The sequence below is a fragment of the Pantherophis guttatus genome, chromosome 2 (assembly GCF_059756535.1).
Source record: "Pantherophis guttatus breed Tessera chromosome 2, ASM5975653v1, whole genome shotgun sequence".
NCBI classification, from domain to species: Eukaryota; Metazoa; Chordata; class Lepidosauria; order Squamata; family Colubridae; genus Pantherophis; species Pantherophis guttatus.
In genome coordinates, this window is record NC_142064.1 from 215651855 (window position 1) to 215664276 (window position 12422).

General features: G+C 41.7%; 1 protein-coding gene and 1 long non-coding RNA gene across 4 annotated transcripts in view; one reads left to right on the forward strand and one right to left on the reverse strand.

Moving 5' to 3' along the window:
* VGLL4 (vestigial like family member 4) overlaps nt 1-1698 on the reverse strand; it is a 102673-nt gene extending 100975 nt beyond the window's left edge. The window contains exon 1 of one of the 3 annotated variants that reach the window (XM_060688380.2): nt 1238-1698. Coding sequence is in view for 1 of the 3 variants with exons in the window: in XM_087887780.1 (XP_087743906.1) it covers nt 259-275 (17 nt within the window). In the remaining 2 variants the exon portion in view is untranslated. Of the gene's footprint in view, nt 1-258 lie in introns of all 3 variants that reach the window. The other 2 variants (XM_087887780.1, XM_034438264.3) reach the window with 2 other exon arrangements.
* The window catches only part of LOC148115517 (uncharacterized), a 29653-nt gene continuing 18845 nt past the window's right edge, over nt 1615-12422 (forward strand). Inside the window, exon 1 of the long non-coding RNA XR_015732650.1 lies at nt 1615-1733. This is a non-coding gene — a long non-coding RNA (uncharacterized LOC148115517). The remainder of the gene's footprint in view (nt 1734-12422) is intronic.

The window sequence follows — 12422 nt, forward strand, 5'->3', positions numbered from 1 at the left end:
TCTCTTTTGGTGTAAAGCACCCTGCAGAAGGCAGCTGTCTAAAAAATCAAAAGGGCTCAAGAAAGAGCAGAAGTCAGGCTGACACTGACAAGTCCAAACAAGGCTACAAGAGATGTGTCATTCTGTAAGCACTGGCAGGACATGGCAGAGATAATAGCAAGAGCCTGCAACTGTTAGCGTCAAGGTGGACAAAACAAACACCTCCCACAAAACTTAAGCAAATCTAACCAAACTTGTCCATCAGAGAAGTCTGCATACCAGTTATCAACTGCCATCCTCGCTAGCTCTTGCTAGGCAGCCTCAAGTTCAAGTCCAAGAAGTGGATATCCGTGACAAAAGCAGCACAGGAATGCACGCACATAATTAAGCCGCTTTGTTTCTTTCCAGATCGCGTCCAGTGTAACGTAACATTTGCTTACATTCTGAGTGCGTTCAGCACGTAAAGGGTGCTAAAGGGGGGTGGGGGGTGGGGGGGGAATGCAATCGTGGGCGGTTAGGCATCTCGCAAGAGAAAGCCCAGATAAAGAACGGGCAGCGCCCCGAGAAAACTCTCTGTTTAGGAAAAATAAGCGCAAAGAGGGTCCCCGCGCGATCCATTTCAAAGCTAAGACTCAAGCGGAGCGCTTTTCGTGCAGGATAAATATTAACACGACGACGATCTACCAAATGAGCATATTCGAAAGTCAAGATAAATTAGCACCAGCAAAACAAACAAGAGAAGGAAAAGGGGGGGAGGGGTAATACGAAGAACTAACTGCATGTTCATTGCACGTCTTCTCCCTTTCCCCCCCCCTCCCCCCCCTCCCCCCCCCGGTGTTCTCTAGGATTTCACTTTTCCAGAGTACAGACGCGTAAAGTCTAACCCGCGATTTTCTCCACTTCTCCACTTTTCTCCACAGGAATGAATGATCCTTTTTGATTCGTTTAGAACGCTTTATCTACTAGAGAAGTCAACACACCGCTCCAAGCACGGCTTGGAACAGACGGCAGGTCTGAGAGCAACCATTCCCCCTCCCCTCCCTCCAGAACACAAGGGCGATCTCTGACCGCCCCCCCACCCGCCCCAAGCTTCCACCAGGGTCCGCCAAGCGCCTACGAGCATCTTCCCTGTGCCGCACTATTAATTCATACACCCCTCCATAAACCAAGCTGCCGCACCGCACTTCCGCCGCCGTCGCGGGTACGACCAAGGGCCGTGCAAACTCCAGCTCCCCCGTGGTAGTCTCCTCGCTCTCACCAGTTTGCAAGAACTCCGCGCTCCTCAGTCGCGCTCCCCCCTGCAAAGCCGGGCCGAGCCGGGCCAGGAGGGGGGGGGGAGGATTGGAGAAGGGCAGGGGAGGGGGAGAGAGAGAGAGAGGGAGAAAGAAAGTCGGCGCGCGCCCTGCCGCGCTGGCTTCCAAGCGTTCCTCGTTTCTCCGGTCGCTCGAGCTCGTCGCGCGGGGTGGGTGGGGGGGGGGGCCTCCAGCCCAAGGAAGCGCCTTGCTCGCTGATTGGGCAAGAGGGTTGCGCGGCTGGTTTCCCCCAAAACAATGCGAAGCCTTGCAGATTCGGCAGCCGCCTTCGGGGGACCGCTCGGCGCGCGCTGCGGTGCGCTTGAGCCGAGGGAAGAATTCCAAGAATGATGGAATTCTCTTCCTAGCAGGTGGGGAGAGCCCGGCTGCCCCATTGGCTGAGGAGCTCGTGAGATCAGCCTACATTAGGATAATAAGGCCATGACATCACATCCTCAGCAGGTAATATCGAACCCGTGGGGAAGGGGGGAGGGGGGCTAGGAAAGAGAGGGAGGGAGGGGCGGTTGAGAGAGAAAATGAATAAAATGTGTTTCAATGGGAGCCCGAATGTAGAGGCGGAGCGAGAAGCGTCCCTTGTTGTTTACCCTCGGCCGCCTCCTTCAGGGCCGAGAGCTGCACGGCGCCCTGGCATTCTCTCCTCTCCCACCCCCCCTCCACCTACTCGCTGTTCTCGGCTACACAAAGCGGGAGCTTGGCGGTTAAGTCTGTCGCAGCGGCGGTTTCTATGCAACGTACTCTTGACCAGGACTAAAGCGACCAGATTGCAGCCGCTTCCCTGGAAGAAACCCGCCGAAGTGGCAGGCGGGCTCCTAAAGGAGGGCATGAGAGGCGGCCACAAGCGGCAACCTTTGTGCGCCCTTCCCAAGCGATTCCTGCACAATGAGGGCCAAATACGAGGAGTCATTAGTTTCAGTCATGCTCAAATCGCCTGAAATCATCTTCACACCCCTCCTTGGGCGATTAGCTTTAGTCTCTTTAACCGACTGCCTTGTATTGCTCATCTGTGGAGTAAAACTGTGACGACCAAGGGCTTCCTAAAATCTTGCAGCAAACTCACTTCCATTGGGGGTGCGTGCTTTTCAATAATCCCCAGTCCAGTCTATTAAAACTTTTGAAAAACAATCTTTTTCTTTAAGGTAAAATTGCTTGTTGTGCTTTATTTGGGAACTGGGACGCTGTTCAGCAACAAAGCCTTTGAGAAATGACTCAGGCAAAACATACGAATTTTACCAAGCTTCAGTCTGCCTGTTTACTACTGATGAAGACTGTCAACAAAACATTGCTGTGGAAACAATATGTGAAGTCAGCCATCTGCGGAAGAGAGAAACCCAAAAATCTTCCTCAGAATGGTCAAAGCATTAAGGAGTTACTTGTCCCCTCATTAAATAACTTTCATTATAAAATCTCAATAAAATGGTATCAATGAAGATACTATATATTTTATTAGAAATAGTTGCATGTTTATCATAACGATATACTGTACATGTTGCAAGTTAACTCTATCCACAGCTTTGGGAGGGGAAGAGTGCCTCCCTGCAGTTTTCTTGGTAAGGTTTTTCAGAAACAGTTTATCCTTTTCTCCTTCCTAGGGCTGAGAGAGAGTGACTGGCCCAGTTTCTCCATAGGGTCAATATAACAAATTTATTTTACTGATGTAGCTAATATTTAGCTAATACAAAAATGATGCATCATTTGTAGATGTGACTGCACATATAAAAGGAATCTTTGAATGGAACTAATCAAAAAGGAAGCAGCCTACATGGTAATATGTCTTCAGAGGTTTTTAAATTTAGGTCTATAGGTAGTCCTTGGTTTATGACTGTAGTTGAGCCCAATTTTTCTGCTGTTAAGCAAGGCAATTGCTAATTGAGTCATGTCCCATTTTAAGAACTTTCTGCCATGATTGTTGTACCTGAAGTTTGATCATGTGACTGTGGCGATGCTTCAACAGTCATAATGTGAAAATTGGTCATGTCACTTTTTTCAGTGCCGTTGTAACTTTGATTATTTGACAAATGGTTTTAAATCAAGGACTACCTGTATTTTGATCACTGCTCAGTGACCCTCTTAGAGATAGATGAGTGGTTCACAAATGTGGGAAAAAACATCTAATGGCCAAGTTTAAATTGCAGGTTATACATCTGAGAAAAGTGAAATATCTTAAGGTTAATTAACCTTTTTCTTGCAGAGCCTGAAGTACATTTTTGTTCATATATAAAAATCTGAATACATTAACTATGTACATGTTTTAGATTAGATAAAAAAACTAAAACATCATAAACAGTTGAAAGTATTTTATTAAAATTATGGAGCATTAGCTGCATATTAGGCACATCTAATACAATGTACAGTGTACATTACAACACATGTACTGTAAATGATAGCTGTTGGAAGGAATGTAAACAAAAAGAAGCAAACGAAAGATTCATTGAAAGTAAGTGATCTACATATCTTGTTCCTTTGCTTATTCCTAAAGGTTCATAAGTTTAAACATGTGGAATAAAATGAAGATAACATACTTCTTGAGAGTTGAAGTATGTGTGTGTATGTGTGTTTGTGTATGTATATAGAATTCTATCCAGAGCAATGATTATTAGTGTTGTTTCCAGCTCTTTCCAAGCTCTTTGTTCCTGCCATGGTCCCAAGAATCTCTCCTTGTGCAGCACAAATAAAATTACTTGAGATTTCAGGAATATTTTCATTTTGAATTACCAGAATGAGAATTCTAGACCTTCCAACTTCTCTACTAGCTGAAACTTTGCAGATTCCATTCCTACATTTTTCTTTTCTACCATACTTCCTTTAACTGTTCAGGAAGCTCACCCTTTCTTTTTTTATTTATGAAACCTCTTTTTATTTTACATTTTATTGTGGGAGGCCATAATTATGCCAGAGGTTGAAGCACTCTAGGTGTTATGTACTGTATAGAATGTTGCAGGTGGAAATTCAATAGTGATTAGTTGAACTGACTTTATAACAGAAAAAACATATTTATAGGAAGTACCTCATAGGAATAGAAAAAGCTAGCATTCTACCAGGAACATCTTTCTGATGTTAATATTCCTTCTTTAAAAATGTTTTTATACTGACCCTGTAATCCCTTGTATCGGGGTAGAGTCAGGGCGACTGAATGGAGCTTGAGCGTTTACTGGCTGGGTGCCCTTCCTAACGCATATGTCGCTACCTAGGATCGAACCCACAGCCTCCTTCCTGATTGTGAGGCCAGAACTCCACCTTTAGGCCTTCATGCTGATTAAAAATAAATAAATAAATCCCTTAAAATATCAGCATTTCTTGTAACTTCCATTCTATTCAGGAATAGTAAATTTTCCATGTTTTATTTTCATCACATTTTATTAACTCTTCTGTTTTTAGAAATTTTTTAAAGTTTTTAATTAACATTGTAATCTGTCCACATCACTTCAGTTATTAACTGGAAGTCAAATTAACCAATTGCTTACTGGGCTTCATAAGCAAGTAGTTTTTATTTACAGTACAGTACTGACTCTTATATTTATTTATTAAGGATTACTTTTGTGAGAGCCAGCTTGATGTGGTGGTTAAGGTATCAAGCTAAAAACTGGGACTATGAGTTCTAGTCCTGCCTTAGGCACAATGCCAGCTTAGTGAACTTGGCCTCTGTCTCAAACTACTTCACAAATCTTGCCAAGAAGACTGCAGGGACTTGTCCAAGCAGTCACCAGAAGTCAGCACTGTCTTTAAGGCATTTGTGAGCGCACACACATACACACACATGGCTTTTGTCTGTTATGTCCCAGCATGAACTTTGCTCTGAACATTATGATGAGTCTATAACAAATGTCTAGACTCTAGGCAAACTTACATAAGGGTCTGTCTAAGAAGTGGCTTATCTTCCATCATCTCCATTCCAGATATAAGATATTTCAAAATACAGTCAAAACTGTAAAAGCCACATATAATGGCTCATGCCTCTTTATTGTGCACTCAAGCAAAACTACACGATGAACACATGGAAATACCCAATAAACTGAAACTAATAACCTTTTATGCAATAACGGATTATCAATGCTAGTAATACTAATGCTAGTATGCTAAGACTGTGAAAAGAAGTATTAGCAATCATTAAGGAATAGCTAAAGTAAAACAGTAAGTATTGTGGGAAATGAATTTAAGAAGTGAGTAAATGCACTGAATTAATGGTATAAGCATAGAGCAATCTGGATCAGCAGAAGCCTCCAAGAAGTTCCAGCATATTGGTGGAAATAATCTTCAATTAATTATCCTTACCATGTGATGTACAATGTACCTGAATAAGCAGTCTCACTTGATATCTAAAGGGAAATCTATTCTGCAGGCTAGCTATTTGTTTGTTTGTTTGTTTGTTTGTTTGTTTGTTTGTTCAATTTATATGCCGCCCTTCTCCGGAGACTCAGGGCGGCTTACAATGCATTAAGCAATAGCCTACTTTTGTATATACCTGCTTAGTAGGGCTTTCGGGCCCCCTAAGCGGTGTTCTTTTTTATAAAGTCAGCTTATTGCCCCCACAATCCGGGTCCTCATTTTATCTACCTCGAAAGGATGGAAGGCTGAGTCAACCTTGAGCCTGGTGAGATTCGAACTTGCAGTAATTGCAGGCAGCTGGTGCTATTTAACAGCACTTTAGTCTGCTGCGCCACCAAGGCTCTATTCTAAATCTTTACTTAAATCAAGTTAAAATGAGTGACATTTTTAATAAAGACCTGTCACCACTTCTTAAAGGATAACCTGCAAAGATTTTTTTTTAGTTTGCCAAGCTTTTTAGCTGTATAATTCGAATACTCCAGAAGTTTCTTATCTGTGGTAAAAGAATTCACTTAACAACCATGTTACTAAACAACTGCAATGATTCACTTAACAATTGTGGCAAGAAAAGTCATAAAATGGGACAAAATTCACTTAACAAATGTTTCACTTAGCAACAGAAATTGTGAGCTCAATTGTGGTTGCAAATCAAGGACTACTTGTCCTTCTTGAGCATGTTAGAAAAACTCACAGCCTATGATTACATTTTTTTTCTGGGCCTCTCCTTTTAACACACAGTTTGAGATTAGCCAGTCCAACAGTATATGAAATACTGTTTGGTGGCAATCAAAGAAAGGACTGGTTTTATTTAACTTTTGGAATAACAATTTTAATGTGATGTGACCAAACCAGAGATTTATAAAATCACATTTATATTTTGCTCTTACCTTTTTCTAATGTTAAAATATAGTTCCTAGTATCCTATTTATTTACAACACAGCTTTTCTTTTCTCAAAGTGGTGCCCTATGTAACAAATAACAAAACAAAATTAAAGCTAAAGACCCCAATTGAGTCCAAAATTTATGTTTTAAATGAGAAATTTGTTAAGTGAGTTTTGCCCCATTTTGACTTGTTTTGCCAGAATTGTTAAGTGAATCACTGCAGTTGTTAAATAACTAAAACGGTTGTTAAGTGAATCTGGTTTCCCCTTTGACTTTCCTTGTCAGAAGTTTGAAAAAGGGGATCACATGACCCTGGGACACTGCAACCGTCATAAATATGAGTCAGTTGCCAAGCATGCAAATGCAAATTATGTGACTATGAAGATGCTACAATGGTCGTGTGAAAAAATGGTCATAAGTCACTTTTTCCAATGCCGTTGTAACTTTGAACGGTAACTAAATGAACTGTTGTAAGTTGAGAACTACCTGTAGATCAACATTTAAAGGAAAATGAAGAAGAGATTTTTTTTCTCCATTGCCACAGTACACTACTGAAATTTTAATGAGCTTTCTGCTCTAAGTTCAGGAATTTAGGCAGTTATGGGAAGTGTGTGTTATGTGCTGCATAAAGTTGAGTTTCTTGTTTTAATTGTGTACCCCTCCTAGAATTCTTGGCCAGAAAGTTTGATTGATTCTTATAGGTATATGCAACAGGCCTTGAAAAGCAGCTGACTTTCAGATTCTAATGATCTAAATATAGGCTGGAGATACTTGAGAACTTAAAGATATCTACCATCCTTAGGCAACAAGCCCTGCAATGATGCTCTGCATATTGCTTCAAGAGAGGAAAAAATAGATGGGAAATGAACAGGTGGAGAACAATAAATCAATCTAGAATTTGCTGTTTCATTTTCCTCACGAAAGCAGCTGAGCAATTCTGTACAAAGTATTGTGTATGTTTATTATATTCCAAATGTGATCTGTGCTACAGGGGTAGCTATAAATAACTCATATGGATAAAGAATCATGCAAAAATAAATAAGTCTATCAATTGGTTTATCTACTGATGTATCTAGTATCCATGCAAACAGATGTGAAACAGTACATAATACATCAAGTTTACTGTGGAAGATTCACAGTACTATATTGTGTACTATATTAAATTTAGGAGAGGAAATTTAGCAGAACAATAAAACAAAAGCACTACTATACACCAACATGATCAACACAGATTTTTAACAAGTGCATGATATTGAATTAGAATTTATTTAGCAATAAGTATAAAGTAAGTAATAAGTATAAGTATAAAGTATTAAACACTGTTAATTTCCATAGTTTGAAAAAATTCAATGCAACCAATCACATACATCATTGAAAAATATCTTTATTTCAATAATCTTGTGTGTTTGTATATTTCTTTATAAAGAAATACATTTTCTCTGAATAATTTTTTATGCGACAATCGAACAGAGTGATTAAACAGAGTGATTTCCATTAAGAAAAATAGGAGAAGCTCAAAACATGGACAACTTTAGCTCATGATTACTTCTTGGCACTGTACCAAAACCTGAACAGATTGAAGTGCTATAACACCCAGAAGGAAGGAAGGTAGGAAAACAGGAAGGTTTTTAAAATCATCCTCGTTAGAGAATAAAATCTTTCTTAAGCTCTGACACTTAAAAATTTTTATTGTGTAGTGGTTACAGGATTTCAAAGGCATTAAAAATTGGAATACACTATCCACATTATAAATTTGGAAGTTATATAGCCCCTGTTTTACATAGGCAATTAAATCTGCATTCAAGCTACATAATGAAACACTTGTAATACCATTGCTTTTAGGATATTAGTTCTGTACAGAACATCTGTTGCACATCAAATGCTTAATTAGCTCTTGCACTGTGCTTATCTTCTGTCTCTTTCTCTCCCTTCTGAATATTACATTTCCCTCTGCTCTGCTTATAACTAAGTCTTTACAAGATGTAGAAGTCAGTCTCCAGGTTCACAGATCTAATCAAGTTACTTTTAACATTTTAAGCCATATTTTTCGTGACAATAATCTATTCCAAAGTGGCAGTTTAAGGAAACCTTTCTGTCTTTATGACTGCATTGGCTGCCTTTGTGAAAATAGATATGTGAACTCCAAGTATGCTTGGATATAAAAATATACAAATGTGATTTTATATATGTATCTGTTCACACTTCTAAAATAAAAATCTATTTATAAATGATTGCAAATTCCCTTTGGCACAGCAACTAGGTTGCCTTGCATTTCCAATTGAATATGTAAGCTGTAGGAATGTGCAAACCATTCCATACAAAATTTGCTCTGGACATGGAACAGCTGGTTTCATGTTGTCCATGCCCACGTGTTCCCAGGATTGTTTCTTCTACATGAGGGTAAAGGCATCTCTTCCTGATACGAGGCAGGGAGAGGAAAGAACTGGCAATATTTGGGGGCAAACAGACAGAGTATGTTGTGTTGGAATCTATTCATTCTGTAAAAGATACTTCACGATTTCCCCAGCACCATTATACCTAAAAAGGAGGTGGGGTTTCACACACATTTTTGATATCCCCTCCCATCCCTTGCCCTTTAGACTTTCTCTGAATCCTACAACTAACACAATTTGTTGTTTTTATCAAATTGAAGTCAATTGAAGATACAATTGCTTGTGCAAGGTTTGAAATAAAATTAATATTTTTTATTTCGTGCACAATTCCTGTAACATTAAACATTCAAACAAATACCCTGTTTCTTCAAAAATAAGACATCCCCTGATAATAAGCCCAATCAGGCTTTTGAGCACATGTGCTAAAATAAGCCCTCCCCAAAAATATTTAAACACATGCAAAGCTGGTCCCCACCACGTCCTCTGGTTAGGGTTAGGGAGACAGAGCTGGAAATCAGGTAGGACAGCAAGAGGAACCCCATCTTGCTCCATGCAGCCCAAAATAATAAGACCTCCCCAAAAATAAGGCTAATTTCAGGGTTCAAAAATGGGGTAAGTCACAAGAACATCATGTGACTTATTCACGTGACCCATTATTTCAGCCAGAAGAAATAGTCACAAGGCAGCCGACATCAGCAAGTTCTTCCTTGCATGTCAACTACTGAGAGAAAGACAACCACCAGGACAAGAAGCAGTCAAGTGCCAAGGTATACTAGGTCAAATTAGTCAAAGCAGGGAGAAGGAAATGATGCTAGCCTCTGAATCTGCATATTAGCACACATTCTAATAAAAAGTTGGCTTGAAAGTTTTGGAACAAATATTCAAATTGAAATAACTATCTACACTGAATACATATACAAGAATTCAAAAGGTCTTTTAAAAAAGCAAGTAATTGATAATCAACTGACTCTAGCTTTCATTCACAGGGGAAGTTCTGCATCTTCTAAAGTTCTTTTTAAAAAACCCTTTCCTACAATCTTCCCAATAAAATAATGCTAGAGCTTAATGATGCAGTCCTTCAATTCATATCATTGGAATAACTACAGTATTAATCTGTTGCAGAACCCACCATGCTATCCAATGTCATTTCTGTCTTACATTTGGTACTGAAATTGCACTGGTCACCTGGGACACAAGAAAATCTTTACAATTCTTAATTTCTCAGTTCCTTTAATGCTAAATTGGGATGATTTTTAGTTCATCCACATGTAATGAGGATCACAGATTTTATAAAATGATTCCATTCTTTCTGGACAAAAAAAATAACGAGGCCACAGATAGGTATTTATCTTACAGTGTACCCCATTTGCTATGTGAAGAATGCTATGAGTAATGAAAAAATATGAATGGGTTTTTATTTGTTGTGTATCATTTGTATCCACTGGTCAACCATTCAAAGTTGGGAACAGGGCAGGAAGCTTATTTTCTCCTGTAGTCGGGCACGGTAGTCAGGATGGGTGGAGACTAGGTTGAGCTTGATTGGACCGGGTCTGCAGATTGAAAGAAGTCCCTCCTCCTGGCTGTAGCTGTCAGTTTTTCGACTCGGTCGAGTTAGGACCAGTCGTGTCTAGAGACAGCTCTTCGACTTAAAAAAAAAAAAAAAAAAGCTTCTTTAAATTGCAGTTTGACTGGCAGCCCGTTCCAGCGAGAGAGCTTGTTTTCCGCTCTGCTGAAGACTGCTCGGCGGTTAGATTGCCGGCTGGTGATCTTCGCCCACACGCACGAGTTCGCTCCGTCGCGTGCGGCCTTGCAGGCTCTGGCGGCGCTGAGGGAGCGATTGGACGGCGATTAGATTGGCGGTGGCGGCTGCTCGCCCTCTGCGCTTCATTTATTAAAGCGTCCATGCCGGCTGGCTGGCGCTTTTCCGGAGAAGCCCACGTGGATCGGCTTGGCCTCCTTCTTGCCGTGCAGACCAGGGGCTTCAATTAGCGGCTTCTCAGCGCGCGGAAAATCAACGCCTCATATTGACAGTGCTTCGACCGGCTGGCAAACACTCGCGAGCCTCATTTTGGCCAGCTTCAAGGCCTCTCATAAAACGCAGTGAGTTACGCCCTCGCAGGCCAACAGTGGGCCCCTTTCTGTTTTATATTCCTTAGCAGCCATTTTATAGCCCTTCTAAGATGGCGGACACCAGGGATCATGATAATTCCAAAGCAGGAAAACGCTCCCACAAGCAGAGAAGCCTAACAGGGGAGTCTTCCTCTGGCAATCATTCCAAAAAACCTAGAATCCAAACTTCCCAGGAGGCCCATATGTCTAGGGATGAGGAGAGATGACACAAGGCCATAGAAAGGGCCTGTAATAAAGCAGCATCCTCATCCAAGGTGCAACCTGGCCCCTCAACTGTCCTGGCTCCTTCAGTGGAGTCCATTCATGTGGAGGCCAATTCCTCATCCATCTTGGTGCCTAACCTGTCACCTGATATTTCTGTTACGGAGGATTTTATTGCTCCTGACACAGCAGTGGTTTTCTCATCTGGGGTTTCTCCTTTCAGCAATCCACAACCAATCCAGCAAGCAGATGTGGCTCCCCAGACTTCCAGGGATACTGTGACTCCAGCGCCTCAAGGCCATAATCTAGAGCTTACTCTAGCCTTAGCCCAATTGATCGCTGAGTCTATTAAACAGGGCATTGCTCAGGGATTACAGGAAAGGGCATCCTCCAAGGTTTCGGATTATTTGAGTCACCATGTCCCTTCAGTCACTTCTCAGCCCTTGCAGGCTTCATCTCACAATCCAGAACGAGCTGTTTCCCCATCTAGAAACAGTCAGGGATCCCTTTCAGGGGACGAGGAACAGGCCATTATTGATCAAGATTTGTCTGAGGATGAGGGACTAGAGCCCGACCAACCCTCCTTTGTGGGCCTGTTCCTCCCTCAGATGTTTTGCTCATTATTGCATAAAGCCCAGATTACAACGGGGTTGGGCCTTCCAGTTACTAAATCTCAGCCTCAGACAGAGGCGCCAGTTACTTCTTCTGCTCTATTTGAGGAACCTACGGTACAAACGGAAATTGTTCCGGCCCCTAAACTTTTTGCAGATGTGTTGCAAAGGCAATGGAAAAATCCCAGTACTGGCCCAATTCCAAATAGTTTGGATAGACGTTTGTATAATTTGGCGGTGGATTATGCTTCTCTCTTGCAGATCCCAGTTGTGGATGCCCCAGTGGCGGCTCTATCCTCGTCCTCTCCATTTTCAGGACCGGCAGAGGAATCTCTTCACCCAGAAGAACGTAGGGCTGAGCGGACTCTTATTAAGGGCCACCAGGCGGCGGCCTGGTCAGTCCAGGCGACGTCAGCAGCATCCTTCTTTAACCGAGCGTCAATTCTTTGGTTAAAGCAACTGCAGGGCCGCATTTCTCCGTCGGATGTTTGAGCGCATCAGGATATTAACAAAATATTGGCTGCGGTGGAATTTTCGGCTGACTCCACCTTGAATGCCGCTAGATTTTCCGCCAAGGCCATTGGTTCTGC